Genomic DNA, 22,866 nt, shown 5'->3' with positions numbered 1-22,866 from the left:
ACTCCTTTGAGCCTCGGGCTCAGCGGCTGCCATCTTGTTTCGGCGGTTGAGGTAAAGGAGGCGTCGTTCGTGGAAGGGACTGCCAGGAGACGGGGAAGGCTGTGACAGTGCGACTCTCCGCTAGCCAGTCCGTGGGGGAGGAGTTGGAAAAGGAGAGCGGCGGCTGGGCCTGGCTTCCGCTGCAGGAGGAGTGGGCTCCGGGGCGACCGGTGGAGGCGGTGCTGGTAACTAAGGGCCTTTGAAGGCGCCTCCCGCGCCGAGGGCTTGATTTTCTGGGGACTTTGCCAGGGCCTGAGCTGGGTCTCTGTAGTGCCAGCGGATGGGTTGATCCTGGGGCGGGGCCCACATTTGTTTTTTAAAATGTGACCTAGTGTTTCCCGAGGCCCGGTACCAGCTTTTAAGTTAGGTTTCAGGTCAGACACAAATCTCATTCCTTTGCTGACATAGCGGCTAAAGTCAGCAGCAGTTCGAACGTACCTAGTGAACATATGCCATTCAGGGTTAAACCAAAGTTATCCATTAGTCCACCAGCAGTTCTCTCAGCCTCCAAAGGGACCAGACCGCGCCCTCCGAATTTCTATCTGACTTTCATTTCCCCCAGAAAAGGTTTTTTGTAGCATTTTGTTTTCAGACAGCCCATCGCTTTCTGACCTCGTCTTTCCAGTCCCCTTGCAAAGCTAAAAAAAAAAGAAAAAGAGACTCTGCAGAGCATCGAGGCCTGGCTCTCTGTCAGAGACTCCCTCCTCACATCTCTGATTACAGCTTCTTCTGTCAGAGATCCTCCGGATCCAGCGTTTCTATTCAGATATGTGTGGCTTTGTTTTAACATTCGATTTTACTACCCAATCCTAAAGACGTCTTCCTTTCTGCATCCCCTTCTAGACCCAGCATTTGTACTTAATGCCCCCCCTCCCCAACTCCTCAAACCTTAGCATCATCCATCAGAAACTTCATTGGGCCCCACATTGCCATTAAGTGACAAGCCCTTAGTATCTACTTTTGAAGAACCTCCTTTTTTTTATGGCCCCAGTATTCTTTCCAGATAACCCTGAACTATCTTCCCTCTGAGCCTCGTCACTGGCAAACATCACACAGGAACTGTTTGTGCAAAGCTGTCCTCCATCAGAGGATTCTCCCAGTGCTGCCTTCACTCCCGTAAGCATCTGCCCATATAGATTTTGGTCCTAACCGCCTCTTCCCGGAACAAGTCTTCCCAGCCTCATCCTAGGCCTGCCTGTCTGTGAATTCAAAGTCAGCAGCTGCCCTGTCAGATTTTCGGCTTCACTGGGGGTCCCTTGAATGCATGTCACACATTTTAGTCTGCCCTGAGAGCCTTTCACATGTTCCCTCAGGAGCCCTCACCTTCTGCTTTCTGCTTCGTGGGATCCCTTACCATTATCAGATATCCCCTTCCCCATGATTTCCACCAGAGTAGATTGCGCTCTCAGCATCTACTGACTCTGTATGCTCAGAGTTACTGACTGACCAGACAACTTCAGATTCTAGCTAGCCTCTTCTCAGTCCTTTCGGCCTGTACCATCTTTTCTTTTCTTTTCTTTTCTTTTCTTTTCTTTTCTTTTCTTTTCTCTCTCTTTCTTTCTTTCTTCTTTCTTTCTTTCTTTCTTTCGTCCTTCCTTCCTTCCTTCCTTCCTTCCTTTTTTTTTTTTTTTTCGCATTCCCTTGGAATGGGGAGTGAGGGAGGCATGCTGGGGGTTAGCAGGAATGGAACTTAAAAGTTAAAACTGGCACTCTCTTACCAACCACCCTGCACCTGCATCTGAGTTTGCCTGATCTTTTACTTCCTCACAGCAGCCCCAACACGTAGCAGGTCTTCTTTATCTTTCTCTTATTTACAAAGGGCTGCTAGTAGTTAAGGCCTTCCCTCCTCCAAACATGCCACCAAGAAGAAAGGCTACCCACCACAGAGGGCTCACCTCTTGCCCTTTCTTTCAGATGTCCAGCTCGCCACTAGCCAAGAAATGCTGTGTGCCTGGGTCTGATCCCACACCGAGTTCTGACTGCTCTTCTGCCTGTTCAGTAATGTTTAAAGTGCCCTCGGGACCAACCAACGTGAGTATCTGCTCCTTAAAGACTCATAGGTGGGGTGCAGGTGGTTGGCAAGAGAGTGCAGTTTGTTAACTATTTAAGCTCCTTTCTAGCTAAGCCATGGAACACTTTTTTCCCCTCTTCATTCCTAGGGAATGCCAAAAAAAGAGAGTGAAACAGACATAGATGAGGCTCTTTACTCCCGACAGCTGTAAGTCTGGCTAAGTATGGGGATGTGGAGTGGGAAAGGACACAGAAAAGATGGTGTTGAGTGGGTCAAGTCCTGACCCAGACTCTCCCCCGACCTCGCAGGTATGTGCTTGGCCATGAGGCAATGAAGCATCTCCAGACATCCAGTGTACTGGTATCAGGCCTCCGGGGCCTAGGGGTGGAAATTGCCAAAAATCTTATCCTTGGCGGGGTCAAAGCTGTCATCCTGCATGACCAGGGCACTGCCCAATGGGCTGACCTCTCGTCCCAGGTACCTAACTCTTCCTGGCTCCTTTACTACCTTTGCCAAGATACCACCCTCCCCCTTGAGTTTTGCATTTACTTCCCTTCCTATACCCTGTTGTAGTTCTACCTGAGGGAAGAGGACATTGGTAAAAACCGGGCTGAGGTCTCACAGCCCCGCCTTGCTGAGCTCAACAGCTATGTGCCAGTCACCACCTATACTGGGGCCCTCACTGAGGAATTCCTTAGTGGTTTCCAGGTACCTTGCTGCATCGTGCTTCTTGCCTACTTTTGTCGGATTCTGTTTCTGATTGGTCTATTGAGGATTTACTAAATAGGCTATCCCAGTGTTTAGGTTTCATGGGGGGAGCCTCAGGGATGTAGGCAGGAATTAGATCCTGGACACTGTCCTGGGGGAGCTCACAGCTTTTCAGAATGGAAGGAATGGCCAAATACTGTGATACAGTGTTTGTGAACATTGAACTCTGAAGGCAATATACCTTGGTGGGTGGGTATCTCGCTCTTGCAGTTGCCTGGCAGTGAACAAGAAAATTAGTTTATCTGTCTTTATTTTTGTGTCTGTAGAATGGGAATGATAGCAACAATGACTTCAAAGTTTTTGCGATGGTTAAATACTTAGAAGAGCAGTTGTCACAAAGGGTGTTCCAAATGTGTGTTTGTTAAACAGCTAGACCGGAAAGAGGGGACTGTGGGTACTGATATACTTGTGTAGGGTTTCCCAGAGGAGAGGGGTAGTGGAATTCCTGGTATAGGACTAGGGAACAACAGACACAAATCCCCACAGACCAGATCTGAGCAAGTGTTTTATTTAATTTTTAATTGAAGAAAGTGAGGGTGGAATATGGGGGTATAAACTCAGACTTTGGGACCAGAGTATGATTCATTTCTGTCTCCCCTGCTACTGTTAGGCGGTGTGAAAGCAGGGTTTTGTGTTTGCCAAATAAAAGAGTTTGTTGGTCTTTTCAGGACCTCTTTACTTTTCTTATCTGAGTCTGGGGATTCCTGTTTCCCATCAGTGAGCTTGCTCTCACGGAGCATGACACAGATAGATACTTTATAAATAGAAGACAAAGTTTAAAATTCTGACAGCCCACCAGTGCTGGACTGCATGACGCTTCTCCCACCCCAGTCTGCGTATCTCCTTTATTATCGTAACTCTCCTGCACCCCACTGCCAAGCCTTCTGTATGATCCTCCTTCTCTGTATAGGTGGTGGTCCTCACCAACACTCCCTTGGAGGACCAGCTGCAGGTGGGTGAGTTCTGCCATAGCCATGGAATCAAGCTGGTCGTGGCAGACACACGTGGCCTGTTTGGGTGAGTGCCTGCCTCTCACTTTCTCCCAAGCACCTGCCAGGCCCAGGCAAGATCCTTTTGCTCCCACTGAACTCATACTACTCCCAGCCAAGCCAAGCCTAGGTTTTGATTCTGTAAATTTAGCTTTCCTTACTTGGCATGAGTGCCATCTGATTGCCAGCAGTAAGGGACTGAGTTTGCTTAGCAGTTACTCACTGCATCTTGAAGGACACATAGAGTTACTGGATGCATGGGTTTTAGGCTCTAGCCTTGTTGTCTCCTACAGGCAGCTGTTCTGTGACTTTGGAGAGGAAATGATCCTTACAGATTCCAATGGGGAACAGCCTCTCAGTGCTATGGTATCTATGGTTACAAAGGTAAGGAGATCATCCCCAAGGGTTCTGGCAGGCAGGTGGGCAGCAGTAATTCTCTCTGTCTCCTCATGGTAACCTGAGCCTACCCCTGAGGCTTACTTTTCTTTCCACTAGGATAGCCCAGGTGTTGTCACCTGCCTGGATGATGCCCGGCATGGATTTGAGAGCGGTGACTTTGTCTCCTTCACAGAAGTCCAGGGCATGAATGAACTCAATGATACCTACCCCATAGAGATCACAGTCCTGGGTATGTCAAAGCTGGGCACAAGAAGTGACTGCCTGGACCAAAGGGAGTGCCGTGGGCTGATCGAGAGGCCAAAATTTGACAAATAACTGTAGCATGAATTAGATCAAAGGCCAAGAAGACATGCCCTTCAAAACCTGAGCTAACACTTAGGAGAGATGTGTCCATGGGACCTTACCAAATAGATGTGCGCTGAACTATAGAGGCAGAAGTTTATGCCACTAATGTTGATTATATTTCCTGCTGAGTTGTTCACTGTATCTCTTTCTGTTTGCATTAGAATTTATAATACAGAACTTCATGTATATTTAGTGTATAGTCTCTAAGTAACACTTTATCACCTCATGTGAAAAAAAACAAAAAACAAAAAACAGCCTTACAACAGTATATTCCCAGTTCCTGATTCCCCATGTGTATGTTAGGTCTGTCATAAACTTCTCACTACCTTTGCTTGGATTTAAAACCTGTTGCTTTAAAGACCCTTGTGGGGCGCCTGGGTGCCTCAGTGGGCTTAGCACTGAGCTCAGGTCATGATGTCAGAGTCCTGGGATTGAGACCCTATTGGACTCTCTGCTTTCCCCTCTCTCTCTCTGCTTGCCTCTCTGCCTACTTGTGATCTCTCTGTCAAATAAATAAAACCTTAGAAAAAGAGAGAGAGACTTGAAGGAATTAAAAGTTTTTTCTTTTCATCCATTTTATATTTTCTCTTCTCTTCAGGTCTGAGCCTAATAGTCTAAAAAAATTATTTTAATTTAAAATCCAGTTTTTACATCTAGTATAGTTTTCTTTCTACCTGAGGGATGCCCTTTACCATTTGTTGTACTCATGAGATTTGATGTGGTAATTCTTCTAGTTAGCCGGTGATTTAAATTTTCTTTACTTTGCCTGTGTTTTTGAAAGACATTTTTGTGGAATTTCAAATTCTGATTTGATGTTTTTTTTTTTTTCTTTTCTTTTGAAAGATGTTGCTGTATTTTTTGCTTCCATGTTTTTCCACCAGAAGTATGCTTTCATTCTTTTCCTTGTTCCTTATGTATGTAATGTTCTTATTTTCTCTACCACTAACGATAAACAACGTATGCGATCATGACAATGCACCTTAGTGCATTTTTCTCCAGTTTCTTTTGTTTGGGTTTATTTAACATTATTTGTGGGCTTACAGTGGTATCAGGTTTGGAAAATTACTGGGCATAGTTTTTCAAAATATTACACTTTCTTCTTCCCTCCCCTTCCCTACCCTCCCCATCCTCTGGGACTTCCCAGAACTCCAGTTAGGTGCATATTAAGCTACTTGACTTATTTTGTGTTTGTTTGTTTGCCCTCCGTGTTGTATTTTGAATAGTTAGTTTTGGTGTAGACTGGGTCAAGATGGAATTTTCATTCTTGTTTTGATGGTGCTATTGATTCTCTGTGGTGGGGCTAAGAGGAATGGTCATTGAAGTAACAGACACTCTGTTCTTTTCCTCCCTTAGGTCCCTATACCTTTAGTATCTGTGACACTTCTAGCTTCTCTGAGTACACCCGGGGAGGCATTGTCAGTCAGGTTAAAGTACCTAAGAAGATCAGCTTTGTAAGTATGTGTGGAGGTGGGTATAGGGTTCTACAGCTCTAGGATTTTCATGTCTCTGGTGCTGATATCCCTCTCTCCACAGAAATCTTTGCTAGTCTCACTGGCGGAGCCAGACTTTGTGATAACGGATTTTTCCAAGTTTTCTCGCCCTGGTCAGCTGCACATTGGCTTCCAGGCCCTGCACCGCTTCTGTGCTCAGCATGGTCGGTCTCCTCGGCCCCACAATGAGGTAGGATGAGTGGGCAAGCCCGCCTGCATTTTTGGCCCAAAGCCTCCCCTGCTCTCCCATCTACTGTCTCCCTGTCTCATTCCCACTATTGGCCTGACTGGTCCTTTCTTGGATCTCTTTGCCTTTCCAGGAGGATGCAACAGCACTGGTGGCCTTAGCCCAGGCTGTGAATGCCCGAGCCCTGCCAGTGGTGCAGCAGGACCCCCTGGATGAGGACCTCATTAGAAAACTCTCATATGTGGCTGCTGGGGATCTGGCACCCATAAACGCCTTTATTGGGGGCTTGGCTGCCCAGGAAGTTATGAAGGTCAGTGTGGTTAAAGAAGGGCAGAGCTGAGGACAGGCCAGGTGCCCTCCTGATTCCAGTACTGGCTGTCCATCTGGGTCAGATTCCTATTAAGCACTGATGACCTCCCATTTCTTACCATCCTTCCCAGGCTTGCTCTGGGAAGTTTACACCTATTATGCAGTGGCTGTACTTTGATGCACTTGAGTGTCTCCCTGAGGACAGACAGGCCCTCACAGAGGACAGATGTCGCCCGGTATGTGAAGGGACCCCATGGGTAGGTGTTATTTTGGGTCTCTGCATGGCAGCTCATCTCTGATCCTCTTCCCTTCACATGACACAGTGCCAGAGCCGTTATGATGGGCAGGTGGCTGTATTTGGCTCAGACCTGCAAGAGAAGCTGGGCAAGCAAAATTACTTCTTGGTGAGTGATGCCTTGGGGCACCAGCTCCATCATCTTGACTTGCCTCTGGCCAATCTTTTCTAGAGGCTCCTGCCTCACTAAGGCAGTTAAAGTTAATTGGTTTTTTTTGTTTTTTTTTTTTTTTTTTGTATTTTGTGGGGTTTTTTGCCCTCATCTCTGCCCTTTCTCCTTTTTCTTCATACTCGGAAAAGCCTCATAATGTGCCTTTATTCCCCCATCTGGGGCCTCCTTTCTTAGATGACAGTGGGTGTTTATGGCTCTAGGATTTGAATATGTAATACAGGACCCCCTTACCCTCTATGTATCTTCAGGGGTAGTGAGGACTAACAGGTTTCTTTTCTTCTCTTTCACACTTTGTGTCTCTCTTCTTGGTAACCTCTCAGGTGGGTGCAGGGGCCATTGGCTGTGAACTCCTCAAGAACTTTGCCATGATTGGCCTAGGCTGTGGGGAGAATGGGGCAATCACTGTTACAGACATGGACACCATTGAGAAGTCCAATCTCAACCGACAGTTTCTGTTCCGGCCCTGGGATGTCACGGTGAGTCTGTATACCTGGTAACTGGATGAGCTGCTTCTCTCTCTTTTCTCCTTTCTTGTTGCTTCTCTCTCTTTTCTCCTTTCTTGTCCTTAAGCTTAATAGCTTAGGTCTTTTTGCCTCTATCTTTCTGCTTTTCTCTTCTCTCTCTTTTTCTACCACTCATTCTTTCCAAAGATATTTGAATACTTACCATGTCTTTTCATGTCATTCATCATTTTATACCTACCCCCACTTTTTCTTTTTTTTCTCTATATATCTTTGGTAGCTGCTAATGTAGGACTATGGAAGCTAGGTATATGGAAGGATCAATATGAACAGTCTTCTGTTATTTTTGCCTAACTCAGGGATTTGTTTCATTTTGTCATCCTGCTACTCTGCACTGCCGTAGATTATTTGAAATACATTACATAGCAAAGAAGATCTTTCTGCCCTTGTCTAGTGAGAAAAGTCTGGAGGTCCACAACACTTTTTATCAAGTGCCCAAGGTCATAATTGTTTTAAGACTAGCAAGACATCATTTGCCTTTTTACTCTTACTTTGTCAGTAGAAATTTCCATGCTACTTTAGGAAGGCATCTCTAACTCAGAAACACTTTTTTTTTTTTTTTTTTTCAAACGAACAAGTACGAAATGGTACAAAAGACATAAATACCTAAGGATCCATTCAAAATGCAAAACCAGTAGATACTGGTATAGATTGAAGATCTTACCTTGCAACTACACTTTAAAACGTTATTTCTCAGGTTTTAATTTTTTTTTTTTTTTAGAATCCATGATTATCTGAAAATACTATTAAAATATTGTGTGAAACTGAGTATTTCTTTAAAATGCTATTAAAATATTGTGTGAAAGGTTTAACAGATTAAATGTGGTAGAGAAGAGAATCCAGCTGCCTCTTAAGAGATTCAATAACTTAAAACATTTGCAAATATGTACGTATAATTTGGGATTTGTGACTGACATTTTTGTATTGGAAAACATTTTTCATGTTTATATTTATACTACGTAATGGAATCATTACATTTTCAAATCAACTAATAATAACAAAAATTTACCAGTTTAATTTTTTTTTAATTGTTAGTCACTATACAGTACGTCATTAGTTTTTGAGGTAGTTTAAATTCCTAATACTTGAAAACCTGGTCGCTGTAATCCAACATAGCAGCTGTTCTTCTTAAGATCCTCATATTTGAGGATGATTGCAATGAACAGTAATTTACAATAGCCAACTACACGGCTGGTGTTAAGAAGGTACAATGAAACATGAAAAACCAGGATGAGATGGAAGGGCCATAGAGAGCGGTTTACACTGTGATAAAGGAAGTCCTCAGCGGAAGGGTGGCATTTCCTTCCTTGGATGATAGAGGAGAATGAGAAGGTAATTCAGGAAGGAGTGTATTGGGTAAAGGCAACAGCCTGAGCAAAATTCTGATGTTGGAATATCACTCATTGTGTAAGGAACAGAGTGGTCATTCAGAAGGGACCATGGTAGGAGATGAGGTTATAGAAGTAACATGGGCCAGCTCATACCCTAAGAGAAAGTGAGAGCTAGTGGAGGTTTTTGAGCAAAAGAAGAATGTGACCTGACTTGGCTTTCAGAGGATACTGTTTATAATTGTACAAGGACCTTGGCTTTATTTGGGTAATGGCATCCCAACTCTGGATGCTCTCAGTCAAAAAGCAATAAATGTTGCAGATACCTGGTGCATTGTCTCCTACTTGGTTTATGTAGTTTAAATTCCTAGGGTTTTCCTAGGAATTTAGGAAATTCCTAGTCGTGTGACATTTGTCATAAACTACTGCTAAATCAGGGAGCCTCCTGAACTCAGAGTGTAGATCTTGCCTACCATTAGATAAACCAGTTGTCAGAACAACTCTGTAACGGTTTATTGGGTGAATGTATGAATGACTGCTGCATCTCCATCTCTACCCAGAAAATGAAATCTGACACAGCTGTTGCAGCTGTGCGCCAGATAAATCCTTACATCCGGGTAATGAGCCATCAGAATCGTGTTGGCCCTGACACAGAGCATATCTATGATGATAGCTTCTTTCAGAACCTTGATGGTATTGCAACTGCCCTGGACAATATGGATGCTCGTGAGTTTGGGGGTGGGGGTGAGGACGAGGGCAGAGTAATATGTGTCTGTTTGGGGGTGTATCTGTTCTCCTGTCGTATCCTAATGTTATCACCCCCTGTCGTCTTCTCAAGGCATGTACGTGGACCGCCGCTGTGTGTACTACCGTAAACCACTGCTGGAGTCAGGCACACTGGGCACCAAGGGCAATGTGCAGGTGGTTATCCCCTTCCTGACAGAGTCCTACAACTCCAGCCAGGACCCTCCTGAGAAGTCCATCCCTATCTGCACACTGAAGAACTTCCCTAATGCCATCGAACACACACTGCAGGTGATCACTTTTGGAGGGAGGGAGAGGTAGGAGAGACAGGCACCTAGGCAGCCTCTCAGCCACCAGACTTATCATTCAGGTGATGGAAGTTTCAGTTAACATGTACCTTTTCTTCAAGTCTCTTTAGATGTCTAAGCTTTACTAAAGTCTAAGCTTTACTAAATGATTCATTTCTTTTAACTTAAAAATGTTTAGTTTGTAAACACAGAGATGGATATTCATATAATATATAATGTATTTTATTAACTTGTATGAGAAATGAAGTTGTGAGCTTGTGTTTATTATATATATATTGAAGATTATATTCCTTATAAAAGATTATAATATATAGAGAAGATTATATTCCAGCTAAAAAATTAATTTCTTAGCATTATCTCTGCTAGTTATTTAATTACTTGTAATATTTAGCCCATATTTGGATTTACCTAACTGTTGCACTAAAGAATTGATTAAGAATTGTTTAATTCAATTGTTTAAGAATTGGCATCTCAGCATAGGCAGAGAATTATCACAGTGTACACATTGGTGTACATATCATCTAAGTGGACAAAGTAAACATACCTACTTAACCAATACCCAGCTCCTAACTCAAATTCCAGTGTTCTTTGAACTCAAGGATGACCACTGTATTATGTATTAATTCGGTGTCATGCTTCTTAATGCCGTCCTTAAAAGACCATATTTTAGAGTACGGGAGTACGAGGAAGCTAAGCAGAAACAGAACACAGTTTGAACTACTTGCTTCCAACCCAGCAGTTACCAACTGGATGTATTTAAACTGATAAATACACCGAAGTGTAAATGTGTCTCCATCTCACCATGTGTATATGCATATGTAGATGTACACACTGTGTATGTTTATAGACCTATACGTGTGGGTGTGTCCATACTTGTAACCTTTATTAGATAATTACTCTATTGCCATGCCACATATGCAGAAGGACTATAAAACTGCTCTTAAAATAAATTCAGTATGTGACTCTTGAACTGAACCTCCTCACATCTCCGATTCCTTATGTGTAACATAGGAGGAGAGAAGTACTTCTCTCAAGGCTTTGTAATGTATTTACCATTTAAAGAGTGCTTGACACTAAGTAAGCTTTACATATGTATGTCTATAGTCATTTCAACATATCAACCCATGAGTTATAGATATTTCATTTACAGAATACATTTTCAGAATAAGGATACATACATAGATAAAGGCATTACCTTGTATGCCACAGCACTGTGGCTGAGCCGGCCTTTGAACCTGGACCTCCAGATTCCAGATCACTTCACCAGGGACTGTATTTACTGACCTTATAATTTGCAGAGAGCAAAACTTGTATCTTATTCTCTGTCCAGTCCCCTTGACCTGTATGGATCATTCATGTTTTGTGTTTGGTGAGAGCTCCGTTCTTTCTTCTTGAAACATACTACATCTGGATTAGGGCATACCTAGCGTAAGAATAAGATATGTATATATATTTGTGTAACCACTGCCCAGATCAAGGTCATTGGTTTTCAAATTGGGATGGTATGTGTTAGAAGCTTGAGGAGCCCCATTTAAGGGGTTTCTTCTTTTGTTCTCTGTGGTCGCCATGTTTTTCCTAATAGCTTCATTTACTGATGGTCTGTCTTTTTTAAATATATATGTATCTATTTATATATATATTTTACTTTTTTTTTTTTTTTTGTCAGAGAGAGAGAGCAGGCAGAGGGAGGGAGAGCAGGCAGAGGGAGAAACAACCTCCCCGCTGAGCAGAGAACCTGGTATGGGACTTGATCACAGAACTCTGGTATCATGACCTGAGCTGAAGGCAGATGCTCAATTGACTGAGCTACCCAGTCTAGTGCCAACAAAAGGCCACTTTACGTTTCAGGCCCTTGTAATCTCTTTGCTTTGTCTGCAGTGGGCTCGGGATGAGTTTGAAGGTCTCTTTAAGCACCCAGCAGAAAATGTCAACCAGTATCTCACGTGAGTAATTCTATCCAAATGTTCTCTCACTTCTCTGCCTAGTCAAGCATACCGTAACCACTCTATGGCTCAGCACCAGCCACATGTTACCATGGGCCTTCTGCCACTGGAGAGTCGGGACCAGCTCTCCATGTAGTTAAGCCCTCTCTTATGGCCTCTGTATAATTTTGCCCATTTTTGCTGTGATTCCTGTCAGAGACTCCAAGTTTGTGGAACGGACACTGCGCCTGGCAGGCACCCAACCACTGGAAATGCTGGAGGCCTTGCAGCGTAGCTTGGTGCTACAGCGGCCACAGACCTGGGCTGACTGTGTGACCTGGGCTTACCACCACTGGCACACTCAGTACTCCAACAACATTTGCCAGCTTTTGCACAACTTTCCACCTGACCAGGTATTCTATACTTGCTGAGTTCATTTGGCAGAATGTATTTTCTAGAAGCAGGTAGTGTTCTGAGAGCTCTTGTTGTAGCTAATTCAGCTATGGCAGGCACACCAAGAACATTTTATAAGACCTCAAGAAAAACTAAACAAGTGCTTTGGGATACCCAGGTGGCTCAGTTGTTTAAGTGTTTTCCTGTAGCTCAGGTCATGATCTCAGGGACCTGGGATGGAGTTCTGCATGAGGCTCCCTGCTCTGTGGGGAGTCCTTCTCAACCTACACCCACACTGTCACTCCCCCTACTGTGTGTTCTCTCACACCGAAATAAAATCTTAAAAAAAAGGTTCTCCCTCTGCCCTTCCGCCTCTCAAATGAATAAATCTTTAAGTTTTTATTTAATTATAGTTAGATATGCCATGCAGTGTGGTATTAGTTTCAAGAGCACAATAAAGTGAGTATTCTACTCTTCCACATGATACGCACTCATCACAAATACACTCCTTTATCCCCATGTCCTGTTTACCCACCCCCCCATTGCCCCTGGTAACCATTAGTTTGTTCTCTAGAGTTAAGAGTCTTTTTTTTTTATTGTCTCTCTCTTTTTACCCACTTTGCTCATCTACTAAATTCCACATATGTTGAAATCATAGGGTATTTGTCTTTCTCTGACTTATTCAATTAACTTAACAGTCCCTAGCTCTATGCATGCCATTACCAAGGGCACGATTTCATTCCTTTTTATGGCCAAGTAATATTCTCTTGTAAACATATACCATATCTTCTATCTATGAAGTTATCATTAAATAACTCTTGGGTGTTTCAATAATTTGGCTATTGTAGATAATGCTGTGATTTAGTATTAGTATTAGTATTTGTATGTATTAGTATTAGTGTTATACTAATATGTATATATAATAATACTAATTTGTATTAGTATTCGTGTTATACTAATATGTATCTGTAATAATACTAATATGTATCAGTATTAGCATTAGTATGTTTGCATGTATGTATGTATGTATGTTTGTATGTATGTAGTTGGAATTAGTATTTTTGTATTCTTTGGGTAAATACCTAGTAGTGCAATTGCTAGTTTATGGGGTAGTTCCCTTTTTAACTTTCTGAGGAAACTCCATAAACTTTTCCCCAGGGGCGGCACCACTTTGCATTTCCATCAACAATGCCTGATTGTTCCTTTTTCTCCACAGCTTTACCAAAAGTTGTTTCTGATGTAGTTGATTTTAGCCGTTTTGATGGAGGTGGGATGATATCTCATTGTAGTTTTGATTTGCATTTCCCTGATGATGACTGGTGTTGAACATCTTTTCATGTGTCTGTTGGCCGTCTGTATGTTTTTTTTTGGAAAAATATCTATTCATGTGTTCTGCCCATTTTTTAATTAGGTTATTTGTTGTTTGGGTGTTAAGTTTTACAATTTTTTTAAGATTTTATTTATTTATTTTAACTTTTTTTATTATATTATGTTAGTCACCGTACAGTACATCAAAATAATGATGATCCTGGGATCAGGTGGAAACAGTACATCATTAGTTTTTGATGTACTGTTGCCTGATTGTTTGCATATAACACCCAGTGCTCCCTGCAGTGCATTCCTTCCGTAATACCCATCACCCGACACAAACCTCAGTTTGATTTGCAAAGTCCACAGTGTCTTATGGTTCATCTCCTCCTCTGATTTCCCCCCTTCCTTCTCCTCCTGATGTCATCCATGCTATTCCCTATGTTCCAATTATAAGTGAAACCATGTGATAATTGTCTTTCTGTTTGACTTATTTCACTTAGCCTAAGACTGTTTCTCCATCTCCCTCTGCCTCCTGCCCTGCCCCTCAAAATAAATAAATCATTAAAAAAGAGAGAGAGAGTACAACGGTTCACTTTCCAACTTCATTTGACCTTAGAGCCCATGATGTATATTGTCTTGGCATCTTAATATCCTCATCTGTGAATAATGATGACCTAATTCTTGGGAGGTTTGGGGGATTAATTTGTATTTATTAAGTTATTGAAGTTGATATAATGCCTGAGAATTCTTAACATTCTGATAAATATATTAATATTTATCAGTATCTTTTATATACATATATATGTATATAAATATACACACACACACAAATATATATATAGTGAATGACCAGGGATAGTGAGTTGGGACGTCTGGGTCTGAGATGAGGAGTCAGGATTGGCTCCTCTCAGGCCCTGATCCCTCAAACGCTTTCTGTCTTCTTAGCTTACAGGCTCTGGAGCCCTATTCTGGTCTGGGCCCAAACGTTGTCCACACCCACTTATCTTCAGTGTCAACAATGTAAGTCACCCCTTAGGGTATCCTGGGATCAGGTGGAAAGTGGTGGCTGAGAAGAAGGCTTGAGGTTCCAGCGTGAGGACTGATCTGCTCACTAGTCCATATCTTGCCTTTTAGCCCCTGCATCTGGATTATGTGATGGCTGCTGCCAATCTTTTTGCCCAGACGTATGGGCTGATGGGGTCTCAGGACCGAGCTGCTGTGGCCATACTTCTACAGTCTGTGGACATCCCTGAATTCACCCCCAAGTCTGGGGTCAAGATCCACGTCTCTGACAGGGAACTTCAAAATACCAGTGCCTCTGCTGGTGAGGGTGCTTAATCCAATTGGCTCAGAGCACCATTCCATTTATCTTATGTCCATGCTTCTAACTAGTTGTCCTGGTTTCTCTGCCCTGAGTTCCCAGGCCTGAGTTTTACCCATGCTTTCCTGTGGTCTTTGTTTCCTCCAGTGTTAAGATGGGTGGTTAAAGTAAATTCTTTCATGTATTCCTCCTTTCTCTTCTCATTTTTCTTGTTCCCATTCTGGCTCTCAGAATCAATTGTACATCTTCTTTCTGTGTGTGTGTTTGCATTTTGTTCTTTCCTCCATTTTCTTCTTCCTCTGTTTTACAGACTATGGCAATTAGTTTGCCTTGATGTCTTCCCTGGGTCAGTTCCTTCTTGATATCCCCATCCATATCCTCAACTTCCACCGTTATGTATGTTCAATGTATGTATTGACCTCCATGTCTGTCTTCATTTCCTCTCAAGGTCTTCCTCCTCATCTAACCATCTGTAACTACCTTCCAACTCCCAGCTTCCATCTCCCTCTATCTGTCCGATTCTCTCTAAGTCCCCCCTCTATTTTGTTTATTTCCTGTATGTATCTTTCCATTTTTTCCTCTGTATATCTGTCCCCATCCTGCTCTTTTCCAAATACTTCATCTCTCTTGATCCTCTCTGTGTTTCTTTGTGTATCTCTAGAGTTGTCAATGCTGTGTGTATTTCTTCCTAGCTCATCCTCCATGTGTAATTGTTATCTCTGCTATTCTTATTCATCTTACTTTTTTTATTTTATCCTGTCCACATTTCTCTCCTCTTCCTGTTTTTCCCTATGGTTGCTTCTCGTATTTTCTTCCCCTCTTTTCTTCCTTTCTCTCTCATCCACATCTCTCTTTCTGTCTGTGGCACTCTTTAGAATCTCCTATCTTTGTATCATAGCCTACATTTGTTTAAAGTTAAAATAGAAATACCGAAGACTTACAGTGTTAAATGCTTTAAATAAGAAAAAAAGTAATTTATTTATTTGGCAGAGAGAGAGCATGCACATGTTCAGCAGGGGGAGTAGCAGACAAGGGGGAGGGAGAAGGAGGTTCCTGTGGGGCTTGATCCCAGATCCCTGAGCCAAAAGCAGACACCTAACCAATGGAGCTACCCTTGAGTCCCCAGTGTTACCTATTTTTCAGTATTCTGTTTAGCAGGATTCAATATATCAACACTGTTGTGAAAAATCTCTAGGACTTTCTCACCTTTCATGTAAGAAATCTGTCCACACTAAAATAACTCCCCAGTCTCCTGCCCAGGCTCTGGCAACCACTGCTCTATCTTCTGAGTCTAGGAAGTTGGATTCTTATAGATACATATCTCAAGTATGTGGATTTCATTCTTTGATAGCTGAGAAATATCCCTTTGCGTGGACACGTGACTTTATTAACCTTCCATTGATGAATGGACCCTTGGACTGCTTCTGCCTCTTACCTGTTCTAAATAGTGTTACTGTCTACATCCATTATTATTGCTATTATCTTTGTTCAGCATCTCCATTTATATCTCTCTTTATGGTCCTACTCCTGTCTACATCTTTCTTTCTTGTGTGCAGTATTTTATGCTCCATGTTTCCCAGCTCCCGCAGCTCTTTCCCACAGTGTGTCTCCTATTCAGGTCCTTGATCTGTCTGAAATCTCTGCCCCATTCTAGTGTCCTCCTTTCTCCTTATACCCTGGCCTGGAATTTAAAGGACTAACATGCCCCTCTCTTTGTACAGATGATAACCGCCTACAGGAGGTCAGAGCCATGCTTCCCAGCCCAGAGAAGCTCCGTGGGTTCAAGATGTACCCTATCAACTTTGAAAAGGTGCTGGGGAGGGTTGGGACCCTCAACACAGTAGGAGTATGGGCTGATACATCATAGGATTCTTTGGGATTAGGACTGCCAGATTCCTTGGCTGGTCTGCAATGTAATTGAGGTGCAAATATAGTTGAATCTTGAGTAGCCAAGAAACCTTGTTTTCCTCTAACTCGCTCTTCCATACTGGTCCTCTCTTCTCATTCACAACAGGATGATAATACCAACTTTCATATGGATTTCATTGTGGCTGCATCCAACCTCCGAGCAGAAAATTATAATATTCCCCCGGCAGATCGGCACAAGGTAATGATAGTATAGAGCTTAAGCTTTCACCCTTTCCCAAGGGTGAGTCTCCCACATTTGTCCTCCTCTGCAGACCCTGAACCTCTCTAATGATGGCCTCTGCTGGTCATCTTCTCTCTGGCAGAGCAAGCTGATTGCAGGGAAGATCATCCCTGCAATTGCCACAACTACAGCAGCTATAGTTGGCCTCGTGTGTCTGGAGCTATATAAAGTGGTGCAGGGATACCGGCAGCTTAAATCTTACAAGAACAGCTTTATGAACTTGGCCCTGCCCTTCTTCAGCTTCTCTGAACCCCTTGCCCCACCTCGGCACCAGGTAGGGGCCTGCTTATATGAAAACCTTTGGTTTTGCCCATTAGTGCATGAGGCAGTGTGTAGTGGGTACATGTTCGTGTGTGTGTATCTCTGGACAACTGACTCATAGTAGATGGTGCTCGTATGTTTGGGTGTCATACTCTGTATACCATTTGTCCATTCATTATATAGTTTTTGCATTGTGCCAAGTACAAATGTGACTGGCATCTTTGAGAAGTAATGAGAAGCTCAGGATAGTTAGACGATATTAAATAGGAAGGTAATGGAAGTGGAAGGTGTGTGAAGAAGATAGCAGGTTTGCCTTATTGTGTAGACACATAGGTCAATATAAAAATATCGCTTGCACACAATGATATGGGGCCCCAGGAGGGTTAGGACAAAGGGAAGTTATGATTGATCTGTCTTAATGAAGTTGAGTGGTTAGGCTAGGATCATCTGGGTTACCCATATTTCCACTCCCCTGTGTTTTGTCCTACAGTACTATAACCAAGAGTGGACATTGTGGGATCGCTTTGAGGTACAGGGGATACAGCCTAATGGTAAAGAGATGACTCTCAAACAGTTCCTTGACTACTTTAAGGTGAGGCTTTCTACACTCACTTCCCCTAGGGGTGGTGATTGTATTCTCCTTTTCTATGACACCATTGTATGTCTGTCCTTCCCACCCTCTCCAGACAGAGCACAAATTAGAGATTACCATGCTGTCCCAAGGTGTATCCATGTTGTACTCCTTTTTCATGCCAGCTACCAAACTCAAGGAACGGTTGGATCAGCCGTGAGTTGGCCACAGGGCAGACTAAGGAAAGCCCTGTGAGGGGTGGAAAACCTTACTGCTTATGTTCATGGCTTTCCCTACCTTCTTTAATGCCATATGCCTCTCTTCCCTGTTATGTCCCTGACCCTCTCCTCTCTCTTCCCAGGATGACAGAAATTGTGAGTCATGTGTCGAAACGAAAGCTGGGCCACCATGTGCGGGCACTGGTGCTTGAGCTGTGCTGCAACGATGATACTGGCGAGGATGTCGAGGTTCCCTATGTACGCTACACCATCCGCTGACTCCCCAGACCCCAAACAGTTTACTTTCAGATCTCGTCGAGTTGTGCCAAAACATGTGCCTGGCTAGGCACATAAACTTTACATCCTTTTGAGAACTTTTTTTTGTGGTTGCCTTCTACTCTTTAGAATTGGAATTGTTAATAAAGACTTAACGCAGGTTGGCATGTCCTGGTTTGGCAATGGTTCATGGCTTGTTTCCCCTGGGAAATGATGGGCTACCGATACTTTTGTTCAGGTCATAATTCAAAGAGTTCAGTCCCATCCCAGAAACAGGGAATGCATCCCAAATCCAAGGTTATGAGACAGAAGATTAATTGTAGCTCCTCTAATAAATAAGAGGTTTGATTCCTTTTCCTCCTGTCTTACGTCCTCAAGAAAAAAAGACCTGTTTTAGGCTACAGAGAAAGGTCTGCCTTTATCCTATGTTAAATTTCACTCACTTTCTAATCCTATATTTGCTACCTCCAATTACCTGCCATACTATTTTGAGATATAGTAGGCATCCTGGACCCAGACTGTGGTCTGAATACTAAACCTTATATTATGTTCTCACATTCTTTAATTCTTTTGTGGAAAAAAAAAAAAAAAGGGAGTGAAGGATTAAGGCATTTACTGTCTTTAAGGTTGCATATGGTACATGTTGTACCTATAAATACTGTTATTTTTGAAGGTATGTTAGCTACTCTAAACTTCTTTTTTCCTATGAGAATGTGGTCCCATCCCACCTGACTTGATGCATTGATACTGTCCACAAAATGAGTACCACGAGTTCCATGAGGAACTCCTGAGTAACTCACAGAGCGCTCCTGGGCTGTGATGCCAGTGCCTTAAGATATATTATACACTTACTAATGAAATTAATTTGGCAGAGCACATCCACAGAACAAAGGTTCCTTCTTGCTCCACCCCAGCTCCCTTTACCCTAGGACTCCTTGCTCTTTTCCTCAAAAGCCTTCAGGCCTCCTACCATTGAGGAGAGAGCTTGCTTCTGAGACTGAGGGGGGTTTCATATGTTAAATCTGACAGCAGGAGTTTCCCAGCTGTCCCTACAAGTAATGCAAGGAACATAACTTTCTCCACATAGCAGAAGACAGAGTCTTCTGGTGGCATGTCCACATCTGTGTCTTCTCCATTGGTACCATTTGGTTGGTGAAGGATACCACCCAAACCTCAGCCAGGACTGTTCAACATTTTGCCCGCTGGAGGATTTTCTTTCATCCCCGGTCCAGAGAGCAGCTGTGCTGTTGCAGCTGTCTGCTTTTAGGTGGTGTCTACCTATAGTGCAGAACTATCTGAAACCAGGCCTGAGTTTTTCTCAGTCAACTGATCATAGGAACCCCCAGAGGCCAGCAGTTCAGGTTGAGAATAAAAGATAGTGTAGCAGGAGTGGGGATTACAGACATTTGAGCCATAAAGTCATCTAATTTCCTTGTGCTTTTACAACTTCTTTGGGCCGGATCTCAGGTGTACCACTTCCATTCGATGACGTAGTGTTGCTGTCCATGCCCAACTTTATGGTCTAATGGGTCAGATAACCCAGTTCATAATGGGCATGTGAAATTGCATCGTTACTCCACTGCCTATATGGTAGTCTCTGCTAATGCCCAGTAATAGACCAAAGGCTGGTTCTCAAACGTGAAGTAAGGATGGCAGGGGTTTGAAAAGAACTCCAAGGGCCTCTGCTGCAGGTCATGTGTACGACCCTATCAAAGTCTCCAGAGTATCCCTAGCTGCCACTAAGCACCATTGAATCTGCTAGATGGTATGTCTCACATGGCAGAGCACTTTGCATGGCTGTCTGGAACTGTTGGCGTACTTTCTGCTGCTCTGGGCTCTCCTAAAACTAGCAACTTCCTGGGCCACCCAACGAACAGATTGGAGTAACACACCCAAAAGAGTAATTGGCCTCTCAAATTCAGACTAGATAGATATGATGAATCCTATTCTAGTTAAAAGACGGACCCCGTGCAACTCTTCATTACTCACCTTAGGAGAGACATATCAACATGCTTCATTCACATAAACTTGTGAAGGCTGAGAAATCCAAGCTCTGTTGTCCAGATCTGCATACTAAGACTCAAGATGGCCAACAGTTTAGTGTAAGTCCAAAGGCATGAGAATCAAGAAAGCTGTACCAGATGGAGTCTGAGTCCAAAGCAAGGCAAGATCTGTGTCCAACTAACACAGGCTGAGGCAATTCTTTAAGCCCAGCGTTTTTGTTCAATTCAGGTTATCAACAAGTTGGCTGAGGCTTACCCATGTTAAAAAAAAAAAAAAAAAAAGACACTCTGCCTCTTAGTCTACAAATCCAAATGGTAAACTCATCCAGAAACACGTTCTCAAACACCTCTGAAAATCATGTTTAACCAAATCTGTAGGCATCCTGAGGACCACTTAATTTGACACATAAATCCAACATCTCAGTAAGTGCTCAGGGTTACAGGAGAGGTTTGATGAGGTTGAGATTTAAAAGATGGTGCTCATGGATTTTGACACCTGAGTCAAGGTGAGTCCTTTCTCTGCTCAAAACTTTGCCATGGTCTCCGTTCTTAATAGTGTAATTACCTAAATCCTTGATGAAATCCCCCCAAACTCATAATCATATTCCATTTATCCTTCTATCTTCACTTCTGCTACTGCCTGCTCTACTCATTCTTTTTAACTTTTTACACATTCCTTACAAGGTGAAAAAGTTGTACATGAACAGGTATTGGGAGATGGGGTGCCCAAAACTTGGTTTGAAACCAGGCTCTTTTGTTCCTAACATAGACTTGAGAGTAATAAGGTTATCCTCACTAATTTACTTCTAGTAAATTACTAATTAGGCTTCTATAGGCAAACCCAAGTTGGATCTGGGGTGAGGATAAGAGTGTGATGGGGTAAGGATACAATGACCTCCCTACTACACTCATTTCAGGTTACAATTCTATCTCTTTAGATTCCAAGAAACATGTGTCCTCAGTTTAAAGGAATAAATTCACAAATTTCTGGATGATCCCTGAAACTAGGGAATTAGAAGGCCAGTGGAAAACTGGGGGGTTGTGTCTGTTGCAGACAAATTGTAGATTATATCAGGCTCGGGATATGCAGATGCTTCTGGTTTCATAGGTTGATATTGATGTTGTAGGAAGTTAGGTTTAATATACAGGGATTTTCTTTTGTTTTAGATTTTAACCTTTTACCTTTAACTATAAAATTTTATTATGAAAGTTTACAAACTCTCTGAACAACCCATTCCATGTTATTTTTCCATTTTAATAAAATTGTGATAAAATAGATGTAACATAAATTTACCATCTTAACTATGTGTAAGTCTTTGGCTCAGTGACATTAAGTATATTCACATTTGGGGGCAAACATCGCCACCATCCATATAAGGAACTTTATCTCTTCAAAGTGCCCTTTCTCCAGTCCCTGGAAACCACTATTCTATTCTCTATGAATGTGATTACTTTAAACTCATGTAAGTGGAACTGTACAGTAGCATTTGTTAGAACTTACTTTCCTTTTAAGGTTGGACAGTAGTCCTTTGTGTACCGGCTTTGTTTGTCCATTATCTATGGATGGACACTTACTCATTACTTTTGAAGTAAAGTTGAAACATGTTGTTAAATTCATCAAAACATTAAAAAAGCAAAAAATATAAAAGTACAGCTTGAAGAATTCTTTAAAATGTAATACACTCATGCATCACTATTGCAATACACTATAGCTATCTTTCCAGATCTTTTGATGCTCCTTATTAGATACTAAATCCTTAGAGTTTTGCTAGATGTAAACTTTTGCCTGTTTTGAACCTATAAGGAAATAGCAACACGACATACTTTTTTTAAGTTAATTTTTTAAACCTTATTTAAATTCTAGTTAACACATCTGGTAATACTTGTTTCCGGTGTAGAATTTAGTGATTCATCATTTACATAAAACACCCAGTGCTCATTATAACAAGTGTCCTCCTTAATACTTATCACCCACTTAGCCCACCCCTGCCTACCTCTCATACATATTTATATTCTACATAATAATAATAAAAAATGGGGCAATTGTGTGGCTCAGTTGTTAAACATCTGCTTTTGGCTCAGGTAATAATTCCAGGGTCCTGGATCGAACCCCCCATTGGGCTCCCTGTTAGGTGGAAAGCCTGCTTCTTTCTCTCCCAATCCCCTTGCTTGTGTTCCTTCTCTCAGTGTGTATCTATCTGTTAAATATTTATATATATATATATATACACACATATATATATATATATATATATATATATATATATATATATATATTAATTCTGTGTATATATTTGACACAGGGAGAGATCACAACTAAGCAGAGAGGCAGGAAGAGAGAGAGGGGGAAGCAGGCTCCCTGCTGAGCAGAGAGCCCGGTATGGGGCTCAAACCCAGGACCCTGAGATCATGACCTGAACCAATGGCAAAGGTTTAACCCACTGAGCCTCCCAGGCACCCCAAATAAATAAATCTTTAAAAAGAAATTATGGGACACATGGCTGACTCAGTTGGTAGAGCATGCAACTCTTAATCT

General features: G+C 42.4%; 1 protein-coding gene across 1 annotated transcript; it reads left to right on the top strand.

The window, feature by feature from the left end:
• Nucleotides 1-18,487, top strand: LOC131822487 (ubiquitin-like modifier-activating enzyme 1). The gene is made up of 27 exons (XM_059158800.1): nucleotides 1-224; nucleotides 1,031-1,155; nucleotides 1,954-2,070; nucleotides 2,199-2,257; nucleotides 2,359-2,527; nucleotides 2,624-2,758; nucleotides 3,729-3,835; nucleotides 4,101-4,191; nucleotides 4,303-4,435; nucleotides 5,905-6,002; nucleotides 6,085-6,231; nucleotides 6,362-6,538; nucleotides 6,669-6,773; nucleotides 6,861-6,941; nucleotides 7,325-7,480; nucleotides 9,414-9,579; nucleotides 9,692-9,888; nucleotides 11,784-11,848; nucleotides 12,045-12,240; nucleotides 14,477-14,551; nucleotides 14,666-14,855; nucleotides 16,574-16,662; nucleotides 16,867-16,959; nucleotides 17,084-17,275; nucleotides 17,753-17,854; nucleotides 17,949-18,049; nucleotides 18,195-18,487. Exons 3-27 carry the CDS (start codon nucleotides 1,954-1,956, stop codon nucleotides 18,328-18,330), a joined length of 3,177 nt encoding a protein of 1,058 aa, XP_059014783.1. The 5' UTR covers nucleotides 1-224; nucleotides 1,031-1,155; the 3' UTR covers nucleotides 18,331-18,487.
• The last annotated feature ends 4,379 nt before the right edge of the window (nucleotides 18,488-22,866 follow it).

This window comes from Mustela lutreola, chromosome Y (assembly GCF_030435805.1).
Source record: "Mustela lutreola isolate mMusLut2 chromosome Y, mMusLut2.pri, whole genome shotgun sequence".
NCBI lineage: Eukaryota > Metazoa > Chordata > Mammalia > Carnivora > Mustelidae > Mustela > Mustela lutreola.
The sequence above is the reverse complement of the archived record's forward strand: the minus strand, read 5'-3'. Positions and strand labels throughout refer to the sequence as shown.